Here is a 24,998-nt window from a genome sequence, read left to right as displayed (position 1 = left end):
TCTTTCTTATAATATCTTAAAGGTTTCAATCCAAATTCAAACTACAGAATTATCACATTAAATATTAAACAATGTTACTCACCTGTGCAGCAATTCCTATTCTTCCCACATTTAGCGTTCCAATTGCATACTTATAGCCTTCTCCAAGCTGTCCCAGGATATTGGTTTTAGGAACCTAAAGAATAAAACCACTCAATTATTCCTTCTTTTCTGTTCTGTAACTGCTAGTACCACTCTTAGCTGAATCAGTGTACATGTTTTATTTAACATGTCTCATAAATGAAGGCAGCAATATAAAAAGAGCACCTGATTCCCATAATACTTTTGTAGAAACCTCCCCAACACACACAGGACTATAAGGACAACAGACAAAATTATTCAGACCATTAATGAAAACTTGTATCATTGAGATGCCAAGTGATTAATCCAGGTCCCTTAAGTCCTGATTTTCAGGTATGCTGGGCAGCCACAGCTACCCCCAAAAATTCAGCATCTGTGAAAATCAAGTCCTTAACAAGTCTTCTTTCCTAATCCTGTATCATACTCAAGATGTATGCAAGTTACACTTATCAAGGTTACTAAATTTCTGCTGAAACCTCTAGGACACTTACTGTACCTTAACATTTTCAAACGTTACTGGGCACGTAGAAGTCGCTCTGATTCCCAGTTTATCTTCCTTTTTCCCTACATGTAGGCCTTCTGTGCCACGATCTACTATGAAGCATGTTATTCCCTTGTATCCCTAAGCAATGGATAAAAAACAAAGAACTGACTTTTAAGATAAAACCAAATGGGCTTTGAATATTTGATTTCTATATTACAATGTAAACCTGTTAAATACTATATTAATATACAAAATGTGGAACCATCATCTATTTTATTTTCCCCCGCTATATCTTTTGGAATTGCAATAATTTAACAAAGGCCAAGTCATCCTTTCTGTAGAAAAAATAACAGAGAAAAAAGCACATTTAGAACAGTCTGAGTGGCTCTCTTAGCCATATCAACCATATGGTGAGGAGAAGACCTTCAAATAAAGGGGGAAGGATAGGGTCTATAATACCTATATAGAATGCAAAGCAGTTGGAAATTCTGGCCCAATCCTGCAGGCCTCATGCAACTGAAGTTCCCCCTCTGTGCTCCATTGAGCTCACTTTCATTCATTCATTCATTCATTCATGCCTATCACCCCAGTCGGGGTATGGGCCGCCAACAACAGATCTCCAGAGTCCTCTATCCTGGGCCATTTGCTCTAACTGGTTCCAGGTATATCCCGTTTTTGCGCTGTGCTCCCACTGGCTCTCCTACTGAAGCTGTTAACTTCTACTCTGTGAGGTGGAAGAATTAGCATTGCTCTCTGAAGCATCACACCATCTTATTATGTAAATCTGTGGCCTTTCCCATGAAATCATGCTATTCACAGTGGCTGTTTCCTGTGCTTCCCCCCATTTCCAGAAACCAGAACCCAATTTCAGCAGAGCCCCAAAGGCTTAATCCTTTGAAGTACCATCAATTTCCATTGATATCAGAGGGACCAGGGCAGTTTAGCACCTTCACAAGCCTTAACAGTATGGCATGCATGTGGGAGGCTGCAGACAGTTATTATGTATATGACAGATGGGGATGTACATGGTGTTAGGAACCATTCTCTTGCCCATTTCCACATACAATTTTCTCCTTCGATGCTGTAAAATAGAGTCCTACTCCTGGGGAAATTCTGTGCCACTGCGTATATGCAGAATTCATGTCCAGCGCAGAAATTTTTTTTTCTGTGCAGAAAATACACTCTGCCCAAGAAGTCCTGCAGTTCCACCTTTTGCCCAGCAGAAGCCACTGTGATGCCAGAACATACAGCAGTGGCTTACCAGCAGTAACACCCTGCAGCCTGCTGCGTTCATCACAGCACCCTGCCTGCGGAGCCAGGTTCGGAGGCATGGGCGGAGGATAGACAGAGTGGGGCACACAAGGAGCCTCATGGACTGGGGTTCAGAAGGGCTGGTGGGGGCAGACTAGGGTGGGGGCTCAGGAGCTAGTGGGGTGACAGCATTGAGGATGCTTCATTCCCAGATTGTACTTGCTCCTCCCATCTGCCAGATGCTGCTGTGACAGTGGACACAGAGGAGAGCAGGAAAAACATCTCTTTTGTGCTCTCAGTGCTTGTCCTGCTGCGGCCCAGGCAGTGTGGAGATGGAGAAATCAGCCTGGCTGGAATGCAGTAGAATGAGAAATCAGGCCCGAAGTGGGGGTGAAGGGGAAGACTGGTAGTGAAAAATAATGGGACTGTCTAGCAAAGAGACTGGGATCAGTGGGAAACAGACTGAGATTGCACTAAGAGCATGGGGAGACTGCAGCAGAGAGGCACTGTGGGGACTGAGACGGTAAGGAGCCTAGGAGAGAGTGATGGGAGAGACTGGAAGGTGGAGGGAAGACTTGGACTTAGACAAGGAGACCAGAGGGAAAAGATTCTTTATCCCACACACATCCTCAGGTACAGACCATCCACCCAGTTTCCACCATTTATTTAGGTCTTATGCTGCTCTGTTCAGGCTTCTGAGTCATGTTGATGGATTTAGCTTCTTTCTTTATTGCTCTGCATCATGTTTCTCTAGGTCACCCTTTTTCCCTCTTCCCAGGTGGTGTCCACGTTATCGTTTGACGTGGAAGTCATGGTGGTGGTATCATTAATAGCGTGTCCTAAATATGTCCATCACTGTCTTCTTACCATGTTTATGCTTTAGGTTGGTTTGCGCTATACAGAATTTCTGATGTTGCAAGAAACTTTTTCCAATGGACTTTGACAATCTTCCACAGGCATTTACTTTGGAATGAGCTGATCTTACAATTTCTGTTATAGATTTCCATGACTCTGCTCCATAAAGGAGGACAGACATGATGCCAGTGTTAAAAATTCATATTTTTGTATGAGTGCCAATCATACTACTTTTTCAAATCTTTTCACGTTTGTGCAGCTGTTTGCTGTTTTTGATATCTGTTGCTTGATATGTAGCATGGTGTCACTATCACTGCACATCTGACTCCTTAAACAAGTAAATTTACTTCTTCCTAGTGTTTCTAAGTCTACTCTGATGGTTGCTTTTGCATCACCAATAGCCATATATGTTGTCCTCCCCTTGTTTATCAACAAACCAATGTGTTTTGCTGTGTCTGCCAAAAGCTGGATTTTTTTTTCTATTAAATGAGGTGTCAAACTAAGCAGGACAATGCCATCAGCAAAAACAAGGTCACCCAACTGTGCTTTATCCACTTGACTGGCTAGGCAAAGAGACTGGAATTGGATTAGGAGCCTGGGGAGGGGCGTGGAGACTGGGATTGATTAGGCAAGGAAACAGACTGGGACAAGGAGCCTGCGGAAAGGCAGAGACTGGGATATGGAGTTGGAAGTGGGGAGAGACAAGACTATCAGAGAGACAGTCTATCTGGAGGGGACAAAGGCAGAATGGGTCAGGTCTTGTGGATACAGAAAGAGGGACAGAAGAGTTTGATCACTTAGAGCATACACCCAAGATAACGTAGAAATGAATTTAAAATTCCTCTGCTGTCAGCGACTATTTGTGAAACCCAATGGCAAAGTGTTTCTCTCATCCACCTCTAATGGCTAGTCCCCATAAAGGAGGACAAGCTATGACTGCTATCAGTTACCAGTTAGCTCAAGCAGGTCTATGCAGAGGATCTAAAGGTTCTAACCCTGTGGATGACGCACACAGAGGACAGTATAATTCCATATGAGGGAATTTCTATTTTTTAGTTTGCAACCTTGATGTATTTTTTGTGTATAATTTCCTAGGTTTTTTTAACAAGCAATCAAAAGTTAGGATAAACCCAAATTAAGATTGCCCGTTAATACTATTTTTTTCTACAGCACACGCCTAACTTTTTCAGTATGCAGAATGGACTTGGCATGGGATAAATCAAGACTGTGCAGTGAAAGAGAGTGGTCTGTAGGATACCTGCTTCATTTGTTGCAGAAGCTGGAAGGTGTGTAGTGAATGCAGGGGGTTGCAAGAAGAGAAAGTGTGGTCTCACAGTTAAGGCAGTTGACCACTATCCTGGAGAATTGGTTTCTAACCCTGCCTCTATCACAGAGTTTCTATGTGACGCAAGGAAAATCACAACCTAAACTTTTCACAAATGTCCACTAAACTGTGTGTTCCTCATTTTATGAATGTCAAAATAAGACCCCCAGAGATGAGCACTCACAGCTGCTACTGAAATTACTGGAAACTGTGTTTTGAACATTTAAAGGGCTATATAAAATACCAAGTATTCTGAAAAAATCAGGTCCTATGTGACTCAAATTGGGGCACCCAAAATTAGTGGACACTTTTGACCTTAATCACTCTGGGCTTCAGTTCCCCCATCTATAAAATGGGGGTAATACTACTACCTCACAGCACAGTGGAATTGGGAAAATAAATTAGTTAACATTAGTGAAACACTCAGTTGCTACAGTATCACAGAAAAGTCCAAGAGGAAATTAATTTTGTGTTCAGATCAGAGTTTTAAAAGTATGCAGTAAATAAGGCCTGTGGTAATATACATGGATTGCATGAGCAACCTTAATCCTGGAATTTGCTAAATTTTGGCTACTTCACTTTGCAACCTTAATATTCTCTTAGCATACTTTCTGGTTGCAATATTTATAAGTTTTGTGTAAAATACAGGCTACATGATATTTCAGTGTATAATTCTTTATTGGACTATTCTCACATAGCACATATGTAATTCCCATTTACAGTAATGGCAGGAGGATGAACAGATTCCACATTTAGTTGAAATTATATTTAGTGTTCGTGCGAGACTTATCCCATTCATTAACTATTGCACTTCACTTTATAGTTTGAAATTGTCTGTTTGTTGACACAAAAATAGATTGTTTCCCTGAATTAATAACTTGCCTCTAAATTTCAGTGTTCATGAGGGAGATTAAAAATAGACTTAGTTGAACTTCAGTATATCTAACATTATGGAACTTTTTCTTAATTTAAGTTGTCTAAGAAAGAAAGAAAGACAGAAAGAAAGAGAAAGATCTGGACTGGAAATGACATGATTTTCAACTAAAAAGTCAGCTCTTCACTGACGGAACTTAAAAACCCTTTTGATCAGTTGAAACTTAAACTTAAATAATAATGCTTTATAAATATTTTCAAGTTAGGCTTTTTTTTTTTTTTTTTAAATGGGACACCGCAAAACAATTCTGATAAATAAACAAAACACCTTTGCTAATAAGTTTTGCAGCTGCTCAGTTTTCACCTTTCAATTTTTTAATTAACTGGTGGAAATGTTTTTACATTTTTAACTATGCAGTTTAGGATTTTTTAGTCTTTACCTTACTTATACCTAAACTAATAAATGAAAAAACATGGCATGTCTCTTTTCAAATGTGCTTTGTCACATGGGCGTGTTTTAATATTGTACTAACTTTTCCTTTCCATTGCATATAGGCCTAGTTCTATTGCACTTTTAATCACAGTATCCTGCCAATACCAAAACATTAAAAGATACAACAGAAGTGCCATTAAGATTCAGAATGTCTATTCTTTGATGACACAAGATGTGTCAATATTTGCTGGGTCCCTCATTTGGGCACTTATTTTCCCAAGTGTGTGAAGAAATTTGTTAAAATACTCACCAGGTTCTCCATTTTTGTCATATAGATGATTCAGGGAAAATATGACTATTTTTTAAAAATCAATTTTTAGTGGGAGCAAGATGCAAAGAATTTACACCACATTACATCAATATCATATTATCAACAGTCACAGGAAATAGCCACAACTGTTCCTTAGCAACTTACCAAAGAAGGATTTGCATTTGCCATCACGAAAAACACTCCTGCCTGTTCTGCAAAGCTTATCCACATCTTTGAGCCATTGATAACATAATAGTCTTCCTTCTTATCAGCACGAGTCTTCAAAGAAAATGCATCACTGCCAGATCCAACCTCTGAAAGGCAGAAACTGCCCGTCTATCAATTGAAGGGAAAACTACATGATAGGTTTTATTTAAAATATATGCACTGCATGCAACATTAATATAAGACTTGAAAGGAAAATAAGTATAAAGTTGTTAAATATTTCAACCATTCTTAACCTATATATTGTGGGTAGTATCAGTTAGGTTTATAAGTGTGAAGACAGGGTTCTCTAGAGGTTAGAGCTAGGGAGAACGAAGTCATGACTTCTTCAACATCTTCCCTGCTCTCCCAAACTTATTCATGGTGTAACCACTCTGTGCCTCAGTTAGTCAACCAGTAATCTGGGCATAATACTTCATATACTTCCTTCCTACTTCCTAAGGTTTTGTGAGGATTAATATTGATATAGTACTGATCCTTGGATAAAAGCATGTCCTCTGGAATGGTGGCCGAAGCATGAAGGGGCATATGACTGTTTAGCATATTTGGCACGTAAATACCTTGCAACACCGGCTACAAAAGTGCCATGCGTGGACACCTGTTCTCACTTTCAGGTAACATTGTAAATAAGAAGCAATCAGCAGTATCTCCCGGAAATGTAAACAAACTTGTCTGTCTTGGCAAGCGGCTGAACAAGAAGTAGGCCTGAGTAGACTTGTAGGCTCTAAAGTTTTACACTGTTTTGTTTTTGAGTGCAGTTATATAACAACAAGAACAAAATCTACATTTGTAAGTTACACTTTCACAATAAAGAGACTGCACCTACAGCTCTTGTATGAAGTGAATTGAAAAATACTATTTCTTTTATCATTTTTACTTTGCAAATATTTGTAATAAAAAAATACTATAAAGTGAGCACTGTACACTTTGTATTCTGTGTTGTAACAGAAATCAATATATTTGAAAATGTAGAAAAACCATCCAAAAATATTTAATAAATTTCAATTGGTATTCTATTGTTTAACAGTGCTATTAACCTCGATTAATTTTTTTAATCGCTGTTAATTTTTTTTAGTTAATCGGTGAGTTAACTGCGATTAATCAACAGCCCTAGTACTAAGTAACTGTATTTCAGGGTATGACCTACCAAGCTGTTTTAGTGGTTCTGCAGAAATGCTGTGTTCTGCCAAAAAGAAAAAAAACCCAGTGTGGGGCAACTGTTCTGGGACATCAGTTAAGGAGACAGGACAGATTACAGACTGATACCAGTTTCTGTAACTCATGCTGAGTAGTTCCTTACAATTTGTCCCGCTGAAATCTACGGGTAACAGAGTAAGATACTAAATGCAAGTGCAGGTTATAGAATCTAGGTCTTAAGCACTAGAACATTTATGAAATATTGTAAATGACTTCCATATACCTGAAAAAGTCTAATATTCTAAATACTTTTTTTCTAACAAACAAGTGGAAAAATCTCAGATTTCTGCCTGACGTCTTGATGTTAGAATACTGTCAAACTGACCTCGATGTGTTGCCACAACCCAATCTTACATGAGCTGTGCTTAGATTTAATTTTGGTACTCCTGAGTTGCAGCAACAACATGGGTATGCACCACAACTCACTACATTCGCAAAGACTTATCTGGACTCCTACTATTCTATAGCACTACAGTATTGCTTTCTGCATATTACAGTGTATTACTGAGTGATTACAGGGATACATATCCCTTAAATCCACTGCTTTTAAGTTCTTCTCCACAGCAAGTCAAGATTCTTATCAAACTCTGTTTAGGAGTCCTAATAAAAAATATATTTAGGAGTATTCATGAGGATTCCATATAAAACCACCTTTTTTGCTCTGCTGATGCTAACGTACACATAATAATCATTCCTTTCCCCCAGCCAATACACCAGTGGCAAACACTGTGCCTCTTTTTTTTTTTTTAAACTTGTTTGTTGTTAAGGTCACATTAAGGAAGAGTACAAATTGCTGAAAGACAGATGGCAGCCTAATGAATATGGTGAAAAGCTCCTGGAAAAGTCTGGTGTAGGAGAAACTACTAAACATGCAATCCTCTATTATTTTTTTTTTACATATCTGTAACCCAAATTGAAGCCCATGGGAGTAGTGTTCATAAGCATTGCAGAATCAGCCCCAAATTACTGAAAAACGTGCAACAGACTTTTCATTTTTTCCCTTCACTCCCCAGATGAAGGGGATATATCTGTGTACATGGAATGACAGATTTCAGTTCTCAAATAGCATTCCAATGTTTGCATATGAAGATATTGCCTTAGAATGCAATGCATAATTTTATTCCCTAAAGGGGCACTAACATTATGAAATCATATAAAATTTTATGTAATTTAGTAAAGGACATACTTAACTCACCAAATCTTTAGCCAGTCTGGGCAAATACGTTCTCTTTTGTTCTTCTGTTCCATATGTAATAAACAATTTATTAGTAATAGTGTTCTGGAGTTCACACAGAAGAGCTACAGCTGGGTCAACCTTGGCTAATTCCTCTACCACCAGTATGGTAGAAAAAAATGAAGATCCAGTTCCTCCATACTCTGGTCCAAGCTCAATACTCATTAGCTAAAAGGAAGAGAATGTAATACAACTGTTCTGGGGAGATTATAACAGACAGTAACTTAGGCTGACAAGATTTTCGAATATTTTCACTACTGGAAAAAAAATTACTTACAGGTAATAAGCAATTAAAATACTTTTGTGCAAATCAGAGAATGTAAAATCTATTCAGATGCCTCTGCAATGCCTAATAAATTAACAAGCTGATAATCACTGCATAGGGGTCAAGATAGGGTTATTGACTCATACAAAAAAACAAAATACAGAGCTATCAACACATATGCGATTCATGACCACTCTGATCTTGTTTTGTTAAAATTTAAATGTCAGAATGAAACACAACATTTAAACTTTTCTAACTGTAATTTCTCACTAAACATCAATTTAGGTTTGAAAACAGAAGACTAACATCCATTCAAACTACTTAATCAAAAAGAAAAAAAAGTTGCACAACTGGCAGTAACATTTAATAATAATATAACCCTTGAATTAAAATAATAAAATATGCAGACCCCTTGTTCAAATAGTCCTTGCAGTACAGATGCATCCATTTCCGCATTTTCATCCATTGTTTTTACCAAAGGTGCAATTCGGTCTTGAGCAAATTTTTTCACTATAATGAAGAAAAAGAAAGGACGTAAGTATTCTAGCCAAGTTTTTAAATAATATCTGAGTCGGCGAATTAGTATTTGTAGCAAGGTATACATAACCCAATGCAGGGAGATCCCACAGATATGTAACATCCTAACCCAGTGGTGTCCCAGGAAGGAAGATCAAGTGTTCCAGAGAGCAATATGGGTGTTTTGGGTTAATTCCCAGCAAGAGATTTAATAGTTTTAGCTAGATGCAAGTCCCAGTGCTGACCTAAGTGGGCACTACCTATTTATTGCTCAGACTCTTTTTAAATTTCTGAGAGTTCTCATGCGAGAGCACTTTGCTGACCAGAATTCAGGTCAGAAACCCCTGGAGACATAAGAGCTCTCTTGTTTAGTTTGTCTGGTATTCATATTAGGGTTTGTTTTGTTTGTTTGTTTTTTTGCTTAATCTAGTTCTTCTATTTACTCTCTCTAGCTGATCAGGCCGTGGCCCAGTTACAACTACTTTGACCCAATTCCTAGTGGATAGTTATCCATATCACAACTTGGGGGCAACTTTTGCTCTGCCCACAAACCCCCACCAACCATTGCCCCCATTTCTGTCCCCTTTTGAAAACAAGCCTCAATGACTCCATAATGATCCCTACACTGCTCCTGTATGCTCTACCTAAGTCCTCAATCTGTGGGGCCACTGCTTAGCCCTGCCATTCCATAGGAAGAGGGACTGTCAAGGGAGAAGCAGGTTGTTCTGGACAGAGAGATTGGGGAATGAGATGATCATGGACAGTTAAGGGACTAACATGCATCCAGTGCCCTCTGTGGCCAAGGAAACTATTTCCAAGGAGCCAATGGCAGTGGAGAGGAAAAACTGGGATTTGGAACAAGAGGGTAATGAGAAATCATTTTAGAACCACCCCAAAAAACAAACCAAACAAACAAATCCCAAGCCCCACTGCCCAAAAACTTAACGTAAAGTTCAGATTGCTCAGTGGTGCCTTGTGACTTTCCAGGTTGAGTTCACTATGCTCAATCCTCTGAAAATTATGAAATATAGAGTCAAGGTACAAATAATCTCTGCAATGCAACTTTAACGCTGCCCTCTGTGTGATGCCCCAACACACTAACACAACGCATAATAGTTATCTTGTTCCTTGATAATCATAACAAGCCATGAAGTTTGAGAATGAATTTGGTGACTCAGACTCTTACCCAAGGTGGGCAAACTTTTTGGCTTGAGGGCCGCATCAGGTTTCAGAAATTGTAGGGAGGAATGGTTAGGGGATGGGTCATGACCCAGCCCGCCCGCCCCTGGGACGCCTGCCCCATCCAACAACCCCTGTTCTCTGACAGCCCCTGGAACCCCATCTAACCCCCACTCTCATTCCTGACTCTCCGCCCCCCCGGGACACCTGCCCCATCCAACCATCCCTTCTCCCTGACAACCCCGGAACCCCTGCCCCTGACTGCCCCCCCACCCAACCCCCGCTCCTTTCTGACTGCCCCCTGGGATTGCTGCCCCCATTCAACCTCCATACTCTGCCCCCTATCCACACCCCTGACCCCCCCTGCTCTCTATCCAATCTCTTCCCCCCCCCCGTCCCTGCCCCACTTACTGCGTTGCCTGGAGCACTGGTGGCTGGCAGCACAACAGCTGCGCCGTCCAGCTGGAGCCAGCAACGCCGTCACCACTGCTCAGCACAGAGCATTGCACCAGCGGCGGAGCGAGCTGAGGCTGTGGGGGAGGGGGAACAGTAGGGGAGGGGACAGGGGTAGCCTCCCAGGGCAGGAGCTCAGGGGCCGGGCAGGAGGGTCCTGCGGGCCGTAGTTTGCCCACCTCTGCTCTTACAGGATCCCTTGTAAGGGCTTGATGCAAGATGTCAAATCTGAAGAGCATCACTTCCCTTACAATATTCAAACGCATGGTCAGGTGTTAGAGCCTGAACCCCACATAACTTCCAGAGTCGTACCTTGGTCTCATCTCTATTGATCTTTATTCCTGCAGTGTGCCCTGTATACATACTAGTACTCTACCCTTACAGATGTCTACACTACAACTGGGAGATGTGATTTCCAACATGGGCAGACAGACTCACATTAGCTTTGCTTGAACTAGCATGCTAAAAATAGCAGAGCAGAAACTGCGGCAAAGACCAGTCACCTGAGTCACTTATGACCTAAACAGAATTTGAAATCAAGTTTTCACATAAACTTGGATCGACACGCTGGCCTCAAAATTTAGCTATGAATAAGGAACAAAAAGCAATATTTTACAAATATTTAACACTGAATTTTTCATGACATCTAGTCATAAATGGCTCTATTTTAAGAGTTTGAACAGCAAGTTACCCATTTCTTTCATCATTATTTCTTCTTCTGTAAGTGTGTCAAGGGGAGCACACACTACCCCCACATTGGATGGGTTTGCCATAGCTTCTGATTTGGATGATTTAAAGACACTAGGAGGAGCCTTCCAAGAAGCCAAGTAGATTGGCATGTTTCCTCTTAGCTGTTGACAAATAACAATAAAGAAAGTTATAAAAACTAATTTTGATGCACAGAAAAAACATTGTTCAAGTATTTATAAACAGGAATATACATTTTCACCCACTGTTTTTATTCTCTATTCAGTAACTGAAAAGGAAATACAATTACATATAATTCATTATTTTCAATGCTACTAATTTCAAGTTTATGAGCAGTTGGAGAAAAGGGGCTCGACCAATTTAATTTCCTTTCAACCTGTGTCTATTAAGTCTAAAAAATACTTTCTTCCCCTGTCAGTTTTCTATACCTCGGTAAATATACTGTTATTTTGACAACGATTCAAAAATATTAATGTTTTTAAAATGAGAATAGTTTTGAGGATTGCAGCTACCAGATAGAATCTGTTTTCAGTACTGCTAATATTAGAAGCTTCCTGGAATGTTCACATTAATAGCTGTACATTCTTATAGATTTTATCTCCATTCAAAACATAATTGTATTAAATTCTAATAAGTTTCTTTACATTAATAGTCCTATTCACTATTTTCAGTGTGTCTTCACCTTGAGACCAATCAACTAGTAATGCTAGCAACTACATGGACTGCTGTACAAATACTCTATTTTTATTAAAGCTTGAATGTATTTTTATTTTTGTTCTTGTTTCTAAGTGTTCTGCAGTCCCAGCATCCAAATCATTCAGCTACGATGCATATTATATTATTAAACATGTGGCTAAAATAATTTGAGAACTTATGGCACAACTGTGATATCATAGAGAAACTTGTCAAAATAAACTGTAAACTAACATTTTATAACTTTAAGAGTGAGTATGCATTTCAGTGAAGATGCAATGATATAAAAACATTTCTATTTAATTATTTTAAATCCCAGAGTTAGTGTAATGAAAATGACAATCAGCAGCAGACTGCCAACTGGTAATAAGCCTTAACTGACTGACTATTTTTAAACGTCAAAAAGCGATACAGCACAAAGAGCTGAAATTAGGAAATTCACAGTTAAGGTTCTGCAAACATTCTTATCTTTCAGAGTGGTAGCCATGTTAGTCTGTATCAGCAAAAACACCAAGGAGTCCTTGTGGCACCTTAGAGACTAATAAATGTATTTGGGCATAAGCTTTTGTGGGCTAAAACACACTTCACCAGATGTATGGAGTGGAAAATACAGTAGGCAGGTATAAATACACAGTACATGAAAAGATGGGAGTTGCCTTACCAAGTGGGGGTCAGTGCTAACAAGCCAATTCAATTAAGGTGGAAGTGGGCTATTCTCAACAGTAGAATACCAAGGGAGGAAAAATCACTTTTGTAATGGTAATGAGGCCAATGTAATCAGGGTGGCCCATTTCAAACAGTTGACAAGAAGGTGTGAGTATCAGTAGGGGGCAGTGGTGATCTAGCTGCTGGAGGGTAGGGGAGGTACATTGAGTTCTTTTTTATACAATGGAGTGGTGCATTTGAAATAGGGTCTGTGGAATGTAAGTGGCAAAATTTGACATTAACAGCCAGCTAAATGTTAACAGGTAGCTGAAGCAAAGAATGGGTTGCACATACAGCTTCTATCATGGCTCGGAGGTAGTTTGTAGGTTTACATTTACAGTATGGTAGTCGAAGGATTATAGTCCATATAGAAAGTGTGCATAAGATATGGTATTTTGACAGCATCGTAGATGGATGCAAAGAAATTGTTGGTGGGGAAGTAGAGGACAGGAGATAATTACAGCATAAATTAGTTAAGGCTATTTGGAGAAATATGAATTCTTTAGCATTCAAAGATTTTTTTAAAAAAATAGCTGCAACATTCTAATAATGTTTCTTGTTGGAAACAACAGCTTTTAGTTTCAAATGTTGATGGAGTTATTAAACTCTGAAGAATGTTTGAGAATGCCCATAACATATAAATATTTCTTTACTTATTAACGTTCCTATGGAACACTAGATTAACGACAGCATGCTACGTGTGTTCCAGGCTCGCTTTATCATCAGGATTCAAAGTTAAACTCTTTAACCATTAATGAAGCTAGGGTGACCAGGTGTCCAGTTTTCTACCAGAACACCGGGTCGAAAAGGGACCCTGGAGGCTCTGGTTAGCACCACCAACGGGCCATTAAAAGTCCGGTTGGCGGAGATACAGAGCCAAGGCAGGCTAGTCCTTACCTGTCCTAGGGCACCGCACTGCACCCCGGAAGCGGCCAGTAGGCCCGGTTTTTAGATGGGGGGGGGGCACGGGGCTCCGCGCACTGCCCCCACCCCAAACACCGACTCTGGCTGGTTCCCAGCAAATGGAAGTGGAAGGGGGTGGTGCTGCCGGCCAGAGCAGCACACATCACAGAGCCTGCTGCCCCCGCCTAGGAGCTGGACCTGCTGGCCGCTTCCGGGGCACAACACAGTGCCCCAGGACTATACAGGACTTTGGAGCGGAGCCCAGAGCAGTGGAGCTGCAGGATTTTGCCTGGAGCTGGAGCGGAGCCAGAGCACACCTCCAAAGTCCTACCAGGATAGGCAGGCAACCTGCCTTAGCCTTACTGATCAGGAGTCACCTGAGATAAACCCAACCCCCTTCCCCAGCCCTGAACCCCTCCTTCACCCCAAACCCAGCCCAGAGCCTGCACCCCCAGCCCAGAGCCCACACCCCTTTCTGCACCCCAGAGCCCCCTCCTACACCTTGAACCCCTCATCCCAGCCCCATCCCAGAGCCCTCACCCCCCCTCCTGCACCCCAAACCCCTCATTCCTGGCCCCAGCCCAGAGCCATCACCCCTCCCACAGCCCAACCCCCTGACTTAACCCACTGCCCCCTCCCACATCTAGACTCCTTCGACCCCACCCGCCAGCCTGGAGCCCCTTCCTGCACCCCAAGCCCCTCATCCCCAGGCCAGAGCCTGCACCCCGAGCCCGCACCCCCTCCGTCACCCCAAGGCCCTGCCCCAGCCCGGAGTCCCCTCCCTCAGCCTGAACCCTCATGTCTGGCCCCACCCTGGAGCCCACACCCCCATTTAGAGCCCTCGACCCCTCCCACGCCCCAACCCCCAGTCCCGTGAAAGGGAGTCTCCGAGGGAGGGGGAGTGTAGTGAGCAGGGGGCGGGGCCTCAGGCAGGGGGCGGGGCAAAAACCCGACTGTAGCCCCGCCCCCGCAAGTTGACAGCCCTACTCCGGGCGCGGGCAGGCTCGGGGCAGAGGGGCGTGGCCCCCGCACCCCGAAGCGCCTCCTTGGTGAAGGGGGCTCCCGGCCCCCGAGGAGAGCGGGTCAGAGGCAGCCCGACCCCTTCAGGTTCACGACTCACCTTCGCGCAGCTCCGCCTCAGCGCCGCTGCCGCCATGTTCGTGGCGGCTGCCGACTCCCCTTCGCCCGCGGCTCCGGCTCCAGCGCCACGGGCAAACGGCGCGGACTGCGCCGGCGCGGGGCGTTCGCGGCCCGGGGAGCGCGCTAGTCTCGCGAGGTGGGAGGAACGCGGCGGGCGGGGCTACTACTCCGGGAGACACTGACAACAAACATGGCGGCTGCGGTGGGTGTTGGGAGCGGTGGGGTGCAGGGGAGGTGAGTGATGCTCCCGCCCCGTAGCCCAGGAGCCGGGCTATGGGGGTGGGTGAGAGCCGCCCAGTGCCCTCATGCCCCCGGGGCCGCCGTCGCCTGTGACTAGCCCCCTGGTCTTCTCCACCCAGGGCCGAGGCCCTGTCGTCGGGGAGCAGGAGGCTGCCGTGGGGCTGGGGCCGAGGGCGGAAGCAGTGACACCTCCCCGCCCCGCAGAGGTGGACCCTGGGGGGCAGTGGGTCTTCTCTTCTCCCTCCAGGTGAGTGGGGGACGTCCCTTGCCCTCCGGCTGGCTCCCGGGTGAGTGGGTGGGATCTCTGCCTGGCCCCAGGCGGGTGAGGGTGCCACTCGCCCCCAGACTTAAGGAGGGATGCCCACGAGGGTTTCTCCCTTCTCTCGAAATGGGGCGGCCGTTTCTTTCTCTTGCACCGCTCCACACGGGAGACAGATGGCAAGGGCGGGTGGCCGACAGATGCACCTGGCGCGGTTCCAAACGTGGTGTTCTAATTTTTAACACAACGTAAACAGACACAAACCAGGGGTATTGAATATGGGATGGGTGTGAGAGAACCGTCTTGGGGAAGTGCTTTCTCTGGCATGGAGTTCATAGCACACCTTGGGAATGGATATGCATCTGCTATAAATCCTCTTTTCTTGAAATCAGGAGCAATTTGCTTAACAGAATTCTGCAGCAGTAGTGTGGTTTTCCTCCCATGTTTGGCTCCTACCAGGCAATTGGTGTGGGAAGCAATGCTCTGAATGGGGGGTGGAGAGTCTGGTTCTTGGCCTTTGTATGAAGACTCATTTGTGTCACAGACTTTGAAGAGTGCCAGGTGGGAGCTCTTTCAAAAGTTGTTAGTAACTTTTTGTGAGGAATTAACTCGCTGGTCATGAAACTGTTTAAAACCTTGAGCATTATGTGGGACTGCTTTAGATCCGGATTCTTCCTCCACCCCACTGTACTCCTCGGGGACGAAAGTAATAGAACAAGTCAAATGACAATTACGGAGGTTCAGAGGTGTTTGGTTCTTCCCTTTATGAAATAATCCATTATTCTGAGATACCAAGCCAGTGGTTTCACAGCAGGCTGAGATGGTGTCAGAGAGACTTTTGAGACTTCCTTGAGGAAAAATGTGACACTTATGTTTGCTTGCTGTCAAAGGTTTCAAACTGCTTGTCTGTGTCACAGCTATTTCAGAGCCATGGTATCTGAAGTGTAAGAGCAAACCAGAAGTCTCAGGAGTGCATGTGTGTGAATTTTTTCTTCAAGAGAACTGTAGAAGACTTCAGTAATATTTTACGTAAGGCTTTCATATTAAAGTATTCTATAGCATTTTATAGAATAGATGCATACAGCCCTGCTGAAATGCAGCTAGCATTAGGGTAAATGGGAGTATCCAGGCAGACAACCAGTACCCAGCACTCTACACAACTGTGAAGTATAGGATGGAAAATTTTTCCCAAGAGCAATGAATTAAACAAACCCCCAATTCTTAAAGAATGTGTTATAGAATTATCTGACATGCTTGTAGTAGGCAGAATCTCAGATTATTATATACGGCCTGTCAAAATTATCATGAAAACTTACCAGTTAAGGGACAAACTCTATTACACCTCCATTTTCCACGATGCTTGGTGGTGCATTTAAAAAAATTATATTCCCCACATGAGTAGAATTTCATAAGAGTAGTTTGAGGTGTCAGCCAAAAATTACACACTAAAATATACAGTTTAATTTATTCTGTTCAGGTACCCATAGTCATGTCATGAGCAAGTTTAGTATGTGATATGAGGAGTATCTGTCACTTGTGGTTTTTTCCCCCCTCTCTAAGAGAAAAATTGTGTGAATCTTTTTTAAATGCATGATATGCTATTTGTTAATTTAAGCAAGGTCACAGAAATGTTCCTTGCACCTGAAACAGAAAATGGTGAGGTTTGAGTTAGCTCTTAGATCCTGTTGGGAATTTACGTTAATCAAAAGGATGAAGGGCTTCTGAGATTCAAAACTATGGTACCAGGGAATGGAGTTAATTTAAACATGATGGTCAGACCACTAAATCATGTCTTCTGTCTTTCCCCAGTTCCACTTTTCAGTATTCATTCATCTGTGAGACTTTTTCAGACTGAAATGTTACTGTATAAATTACCACATGAATCATTTTTCCTCTTGAAGTAAAGAGTATCACTACAGACTCTTTGGTGAAAATATAGTTCTTGATTCCTGTTGAGCCGTCCCAAAACTCAATTTTATAATATTCATTGTTGAATGGTTTAGTCTAGTGGTGTGCAAACTTTTCCAGTCACAGCCCCGCCTTACCATTCAGAGAGTTTGTCATCCCCCTCCTCCAATACTTGTGATCTGAAATTAGTTTTCATACCAGAAGGTGGAGGGGAAAAAGAGACCTGACTGTTCATTCATTTGGTTTAGTGTTATAGCATCTCGCTCACTTGAGAGGTCCCAGGTGCTCAACTGTTATTTTATATGTTGCCGGTTTATGTCTTTTCATATCAATTATTAATCATTAAATTAGTTTTAAAATTAGAGAATCAAAATTAATTTTAAAGGCATCGTAGGCCTACTGTAGTTATGAAACTTAAATTGTTGAAAATAAGCCAACCTGTGTTGTTTTTTTTAAAGGGTGAAAGGCTGAAGTTTCTTCACACACACACCCATCTCTTCCCCTCACCCTTCCGAACCTCTGGCACCCCCCCCCCCCCCCAGTTTGTGCACCATTGATTTAATCCCTGTATTTGACATGCTTTAAAGTTATAACTTGGTGAGACAGCCTCTGGAATCTAAAACCTCCCGCTCCCCCCTCCCTTTTTTTTTAAATGCATGAACTAATATCTTTGTCTTACTGCAGGAGCCATCACCAAAGGGAACATAAGTTAACTTAAACCTAGAGGTAGCTGATGACATCTGAAAGAGGGTAGGCAAAATTGATGTGTAAAGGTGTGCTCAGAGTTAACTTACCGTATTTTCCGGCGTATAAGGCGACTGGGCGTATAAGACAACCCCCTAATTTTACAGTTAAAACATAGGTTTTGGCCTATACTCGCCGTATAAGATGACCCCCCCCCCTCCGAGGGGGGGAGCCCAGAGCCTTTTAAATCCCAGCCGCGGCCGGGAGTCAGAGGGCTCTGGGCTGCCCGCTGCGGCGGGGAGCCCAGAGCCTTTTAAATCCCAGCTGCGGCCGGGAATCAGAGGGCTCTGGGCTGCCCGCTGCGGCGGGGAGCCCAGAGCCTTTTAAATCCCAGCCGCGGCGGGGAGTCAGAGGGCTCTGGGCTGCCCGCTGCGGCGGGGAGCCCAGAGCCTTTTAAATCCCAGCCGCGGCCGGGAATCAGAGGGCTCTGGGCTGCCCGCTGTTTATACCTGGCGTATAAGATGACCCCCGATTTTTGGGGGTTGTTTTTTAGTAGAGAAAGTCGTCTTATACGCCGGAAAATATGGTACTATGATTAGAAGAGAGAATAGTGGACCATATTCAGCCCTGCCCCACCACTCCTTGGAAGCCAATAGAATGGCACTGTTGTATTAATTTTGATGGAATAAATGATCTAAGGGTGGTGACATAACCCAGTCATTGTCTAATATTAAACAGAGTTATGCAAAGCCTGGAGCTTGGTAGATCTCAGCCTGCTTAGCACCATGGCAAACACATCATTAAAGATCTTTTTAACCTTTTATTAAAAGATACAGAAAAGAATGAAAAATAATTAAAACCTTTGAAATGCAAAGTATTAAATAAGGCTTTCATTGTAACAGTATTTTTTTGTTCCCTTTCCCTTGAGGAGAGTGTTTTTAAAAGGAGAACCCCCCCTGTTGTTAGTGTCTTAGATAGTATCAAAAGATGGTAATAACTGTCCTTTTGGGGGAAAAAGAGAAGTAGTTAGTTGAGATGGGCTGGAGATGGTATTGCTGCTGTTGTTTTTAAAGTCCAGTCTTAGATGGAAAAGCCCCCTTGTTTGACAGTCTCTTACATGGTATCGAAGATGGTAATAACTATCATCCCAGGTGATGTTTGGGATTCAGTTGGAGATGTTAGGGGTGGCGATGTCATCTGGGCTCCTCTCTCTGGCCTGTTCTGGTCAGGACACCTCTCAGGATCAGGATGATGAAGGCTGAGGGTCCCAGGAAACTGGGGTTTGGCAACCATGATATTGACACTTGCTCCAGTTGCTTCTATCTGTTCTCTCCATATGTCCTTTTTGTTTTCATACTTTCCCCACAAAATCTTTCTTTTAAGGACCCAAAAAGGGAATAGCCCATCCCCTCGTTATTTTGTTCACCAATAGGGCCTAATATTCGACATACCAATCTTGGCTTATTAACGTCTGGCTCCACAGCTCCCGTTTTTAGCAAGTGTAATTTTAACAGTCCTTGAGTCATATCAACTTGGCCTTTTTATTTAGACTAATTCAGTTATTCTGTCTTCCATTTGCACTTTTATCCATCAACCATTGTTTTTACAGATTACTGTAACATTTTATTAATTTATCCATACTTTTTACCATTGAGCTCACATTTTCGGTAAATTTGTAGGCCCAATTGTCACAACAGCACCTACTTACTCCAGGGCTGAATTTCAGCAGCTGTATCAGATTCCAAAAATAGCAAATAAAGCCTCAACTGGTTAACCCCATTCCAAGAATTATTTAGACACAATTGATAGCAATAACGTTGATAAACAAGGAAATAAATAACCCATTGGGAATGTTGGCTTGTGTTGAGCAAGGGAGAAAGGAAAATGGAGAAATCATGTTTAACGAATGAAAAAAGATGTCAAGTAGGGAAACCCCTTTGACTTATTTGCACACCAGGGGTACCTGGGGATCTTCCTTGCCTATCAATTTGGTTTTGTTGTGGTTTTAGTGTGACAGTTAATAATAATAATAATAATTGGAGATATACCAATCTCCTAGAACTGGAAGGGACCTTGAAAGGTCATTGAGTCCAGCCCCCTGCCTTCACTAGCAGGACCAATTTTTGCCCCAGATCCCTAAGTGGCCCCCTCAAGGATTGAACTCACAACCCTGGGTTTAGCAGGCCAATGAAAGTATAATTGTTATACGGTTTGGAGTACTAGGAATGTCTTGATTTTGTTTCTCACTGTAGACTTGTGGGACTTTACATATTTTATTAAAATTATCTCTGTATGTATGGGGGATATACTACCATAGTGGTTTTCTGCCTCTGTATTTTAGCAGTTGGGGTTGGAGCCTACTACCGAGTCCTGAACTGGTGGGTTTTGTTCAAACACTTCTGTTCTCTAGGAAGCGCTTCCAGAACGGATTTTCAATTTGTATTTTAATAGAAATTTTCTTAGTACAGTTGCCCTCAAGGACCATAGTTTGCATACCACCGTATTGGTATAGGAGACACTCCCTATTCTAGGAGCTTAGTGTGTTGACACTGAAAAGTTTCCAGCTGTTACTAGACGAGTAGCAAGTGACTTAACTGGTGTATCATACTGGGATCAACAGTACAGTACCATGTTGCACTAATACTATATTATTTAATACAAAGCATTATTGTGAAAGAAAGGTTCATATAGACATCTCTCTAAAGATAGTCTGCAGAAAACGAGTTTTCCCGTAATTAGTGGTATGTGCTGAATTAGGCCTCTTAGGTGACTTTAACAAGTTATTTAACCTGGTGTTAGTGAAGCACATTGAAAATGCAAAGCACTATGTAAGTGACTAGTAGTGATCTGGAGTTTGGTACTGGACACTTGCAGATCATCTAATGAAACTCTGGTAACTCTGTAAAATGAAAGGATTTGCCAATTGAAAATGTAGATGTTAATGATTTCTGTGATATTTGCAGCAATTGAAATGTCTGATTGAAACTGTCCCCTTTTCAGACTGAATCTTATCTTCCATCTTAAACTCATTGCAAGTCAAAGTTCTAGGAAAGTCTGGTCATTTACAATGGTGATATTGGAAAAGAGTGACAAATGGTGATTTTTTTTTTAATTATTGAAAGATCATGCAGTCTAACAAAACCCCATGTCTTATACAAAATATTAAACTCAAATTCTATGGCTGGGAGCACAGAATTATGCAGCACTGCCCCTGCAAGCCTTCTTCCCATAACTACTAATCAACACTATTATAGAGTGTGTTTTCCAGTTGCCTGTCCTACAGAAAAGTGCTTCCCCAGTTCTGTAGATCAGTATTAGTTGTCTGCAAATATTTGAGAGCTCCATACAGCTTGATGGATGAGGAGTGGCTGGGGTCCATGAAGGGATCTCCTCCTGGAAATGTAGTTCATGTAATGAAATAATTGAACTACTGCTATGAATTTTATTTGTTGCAGGGGAGCCTCTCTTCTGAAGGTTAAACAAGAAGCCAAAAAAGATTTGATTAAGAAATCAGAAAACACAAGTTTGACAGACTAATCTTTTTATTTATCTTTTGTTCCAGGGAAAGTGGGGCAGCTGTGCTCCCTTGCTTTCTGTCTGACCTACTGGGAGTACAGGTTGGAGTATGTTTGCTACTTAGCAAGAAACTGAAATTCAGGTACAATTCATGTAGACCTTTAAAAAACAAAAACACAGGGTAAAACTAAAGAACTTAGCTAAAAATAGCTGGAGAAATCTCCTGCTGTGTTCTTGTGTCTGGCTGCAGCTCTGATTTTCCTGTCGTGATATGCATCATTCAGCTCTGTTTCCTACTGGAATAATCAATAAAATGGTAGCCTCATTGCCGAGCTGCTCACTTCATGACAGCGAAGATTTTTCCAGTCTTTTCAAGTATTTTTACATATAGACTTTTAATTTCTAAATATACATTAAATGAACTTTTTAGTAATCTAATGCAGTAAAATAATCAGTTCTCTTTAGTCTCACAAAACCACTAATGTAGGTAGGTTTTTTATATCCAATTTACAGATGAGTAGATTGGTAGAGTCACTTACTTCAGTTCATATTGTTGGTAAGAGGCATGAGCTTTACAATTGGATGTGAACTGGGTTTCTTTACAAAAAAGTAAAATGGGTTTCTTTACCAAAAAAAGTAAAATGTATCCAAGTTATTTGAAACTTTGAGAAAGTGATGGTACTGTAATCATATCAGTACCACTTTGAAATCCCAGTGATTTTAAGATTAAATGTTGTTTTGTAATTAACTCTTTTTAATGAGTGAGTTCTTCTATAATTTATACGATTTTATAACACTAACAGAAAATATGCATCAAAAATGCATTGCATTGAACACCGAATTTGACGCTTGAAAACTTGGAATTTCTCATCCTCTGAAATCTGTTCCCCTCAGTTGCTGATTTGAAACGTGAATAAATGAAAATATAACTTTCCTTACCAGATGGTAATTAACATTCTTGACAATCTTGAATGTACTGTGATGCATAGGTATGGTTCATTATTTCATGAACCATAACTGTGCATGTGCCTAACTTTAAGTTTGTGAGCAATATTTCTGAACATAAAATTCTAAGTTACAGAACAATTACAGTATAAAATTCTCTTCTTTACAATAAACTTCCTTCCATGCTAAGATTTCAAATCTCAGCATTTAAGAAATAAATCTGGAATTTCAAAAAATGTTCTCTTTGAATCTAAACCTTTCTACAGATTATTTAATAAATATTTCTGAACTGAATGGTAAGGTTAGATTGAATTTTATTCTTGTGTCCGCATAGTCAACTAAACTTTGACTTTTATTAATCCTTTTATTAAATTTTAAAAAGTATTTATAATACTGTTGCTGAGAACCATCTTCCCAACTGTGACTATCTGAAATCTTTAAATAGCATTGAGCTGCTGTAAAGATTTCAACAATATTCTTATGATTGTCTGTTCCATGTGTATTTTACTTTTGACCATATGCATTTTATTTAACAAGACTATAGAGATGTAATCCTTGATTTACAGTGGTTTCTGTAAATGTGAATTCTTTTGTTTCAAATTCAGTGAAATGTGCTCTGATTCTGATTGATTTTTCTAGGCACACATTATTGTAAACTCAAAGTGTGAATATGGGTGAAAAGAAACCAGAGCCTCTGGACTTCGTAAAAGATTTTCAGGAATATCTTACTCAACAGACACACCATGTAAATATGATTTCTGGATCTGTTAGTGGGGACAATGAAGCAGATGCCCTTCAGGGAGGTAGGCTCTCTTCAGTGCTGTCAATTCTAGTTTTTTGGGGGGATGACTGTGCTGATGTTTGCATTTGAACATGCTTATTATGAAGGCTACTATACTAGTCGGTAAGCTGTAGAACCTTTTGGGGGGAAGTCTTCTAAAAAACATCTTTTTCATCAAACTTATTTCTCATTAGTTTATTTGTGTGTGGGGGCTAGGGGATTAAGGAGCTAACAAGTTTGGACTAGTGTCACTGTAACAAAGCAACAACCCAGTGATTCTCAGTCAAAATCTCTATTGCATTTACTGTTTATAGCTGGGGCAGATGGTGATCAGAATGGACTAGATCATCCTTCTGTTGAAGTTTCACTGGATGAAAACTCAGGAATGTTAGTGGATGGGTTTGAAAGGACATTTGATGGAAAGCTGAAGTGTCGATATTGCAACTATGCCAGCAAAGGAACAGCACGGCTTATAGAGCATATCAGAATTCACACAGGTATGAAGGATTCTACAGGTACTTTGCTGTGGGGCAGTGTTTCAGTACCTTTGTATTCTATGCTCAGTGTATATGGAACTAACTCACTCATAGGCTTTGCAGATGTGTGCATGTATCTTCAAGCAGTGTCATAGTGATGACTGCTTACAATTGAGGAAAGTTAAGTCTGTGGGGTTTTTAAAAGATTTTTTTTAAAGTTTTTAAAAGGTGAGGTACTGTATTTTCATAATACTTGTTTAGGCCCCGATCCTATAAGCACTTATGTATATGCTTAGCTTTACTATCATGAATTGTTGCATTGATTTCAATGGAACTAGGCCTGTTGGTAAAGTTTTAGCACATGCTAAAATCCTGCCAACATGCTATAGAGCATATCAGAATTCACACAGGTATGAAGGATTCTACAGGTACTTTGCTGTGGGCACATGTTGGCAGGATTTTGAATCTTAGAGAATAGCTCTTTTTATTGTGAGGGTCTCAGTCACAAACTAATTATAAACCAAGAAACTGAGTAAATATTATGCTTACACTAGCACCTGAAATTATATTTTATTACTAGGAGATAATGTTGAAATATCTGCCTGCAGGCCAATTACACAAGAAAGGCATGGTGGCTGAAATTATAATGAAGGCATTTTTGAACACTTAAGATCAGTTAGTAAACTGAAAAAATCCATTCTCCAAAAAGTACAAGTTATAATAGAGCCCCACCATGCTTCCATTTCAGAGTGGAACCTCCCCTAACTCTTATTTTAAAGCTGTTAAATTACCTTTCGGGGTGGCGTTCCAGTACTCAGTGTCCCCTCCTGTCTTTATATGATTGTTTGCTTAATCTTGGTATTAATTATATGCTTATAACAGAGATACCAGGTCCCAGTTGGTGGACACGTGCCAACCTCTGAAAAGATAGAACAAAAGTACCTTGCATCAAGGGCTGCCACTGCTTTTTCTTTTGCTTCTCTTCTGAAGCTGGTGGCATAGGCAGGTCTGGCTAGAAGAAAGAATCACAATTGAGTGTCTCAAGCTATGATACTAAGCAATAAGATGCCTGTCATTGGGAAGTTTCCCAGTTTTTCTATATCAGGATCTACCAGTCCTGCTTGAGCAAATACTGGTTTGAGCTCTGGCAGAAAACCAACTAAATATCCCCTGAGAGAAACATGAACATAAAAATTCTCATCTGGGAGGGTTTGACAGCTCAGCAGCAGATGCATGCATCCTACAATCTTGTATCAATGCGAGATTAATGGTAGATGCCTGCAGACATGTAACTCCTTTTGGAAGTCAGTTTGGGAACCTG

General features: G+C 41.5%; 2 protein-coding genes and 1 long non-coding RNA gene across 17 annotated transcripts in view; 1 reads left to right on the top strand and 2 right to left on the bottom strand.

Moving 5' to 3' along the window:
• ACADSB (acyl-CoA dehydrogenase short/branched chain) overlaps nt 1-14,969 on the bottom strand; it is a 30,261-nt gene extending 15,292 nt beyond the window's left edge. For 5 of the 6 annotated variants that reach the window (XR_005601160.1, XR_005601159.1, XR_005601161.1 and 2 more), the window contains exons 1-7: nt 14,849-14,969; nt 11,411-11,570; nt 8,981-9,081; nt 8,268-8,474; nt 5,816-5,986; nt 617-742; nt 83-175 (exon numbers count right to left, since the gene is read on the bottom strand). Coding sequence is in view for 3 of the 6 variants with exons in the window: in XM_039546703.1 (XP_039402637.1) it covers nt 83-175; nt 617-742; nt 5,816-5,986; nt 8,268-8,474; nt 8,981-9,081; nt 11,411-11,570; nt 14,849-14,884 (894 nt within the window). In the remaining 3 variants the exon portion in view is untranslated. Of the gene's footprint in view, nt 1-82; nt 176-616; nt 743-5,815; nt 5,987-8,267; nt 8,475-8,980; nt 9,082-11,410; nt 11,571-13,722; nt 13,792-14,848 lie in introns of those variants that run through there. The other variant, XM_039546704.1, reaches the window with a different exon arrangement.
• The window catches only part of IKZF5 (IKAROS family zinc finger 5), a 16,859-nt gene continuing 6,566 nt past the window's right edge, over nt 14,706-24,998 (top strand). Inside the window, exons 1-8 of one of the 10 annotated variants that reach the window (XM_039546712.1) lie at nt 14,738-14,835; nt 15,228-15,355; nt 16,285-16,396; nt 17,960-18,025; nt 20,960-21,055; nt 21,522-21,617; nt 23,060-23,223; nt 23,516-23,698. In XM_039546712.1, the coding sequence (XP_039402646.1) occupies nt 23,091-23,223; nt 23,516-23,698 (316 nt within the window). In that variant the 5' untranslated portion in view covers nt 14,738-14,835; nt 15,228-15,355; nt 16,285-16,396; ... (2 more) ...; nt 21,522-21,617; nt 23,060-23,090. The other 9 variants (XM_039546711.1, XM_039546716.1, XM_039546708.1 and 6 more) reach the window with 9 other exon arrangements.
• Nucleotides 24,671-24,998, bottom strand: part of LOC120409155 — an 18,668-nt gene continuing 18,340 nt past the window's right edge. Inside the window, exon 3 of the long non-coding RNA XR_005601162.1 lies at nt 24,671-24,689. This is a non-coding gene — a long non-coding RNA (uncharacterized LOC120409155). The remainder of the gene's footprint in view (nt 24,690-24,998) is intronic.

This window comes from Mauremys reevesii, linkage group 7 (assembly GCF_016161935.1).
Source record: "Mauremys reevesii isolate NIE-2019 linkage group 7, ASM1616193v1, whole genome shotgun sequence".
In the NCBI taxonomy this organism is placed as follows: domain Eukaryota; kingdom Metazoa; phylum Chordata; order Testudines; family Geoemydidae; genus Mauremys; species Mauremys reevesii.
This window is presented reverse-complemented; position numbering and strand designations above follow the sequence as displayed.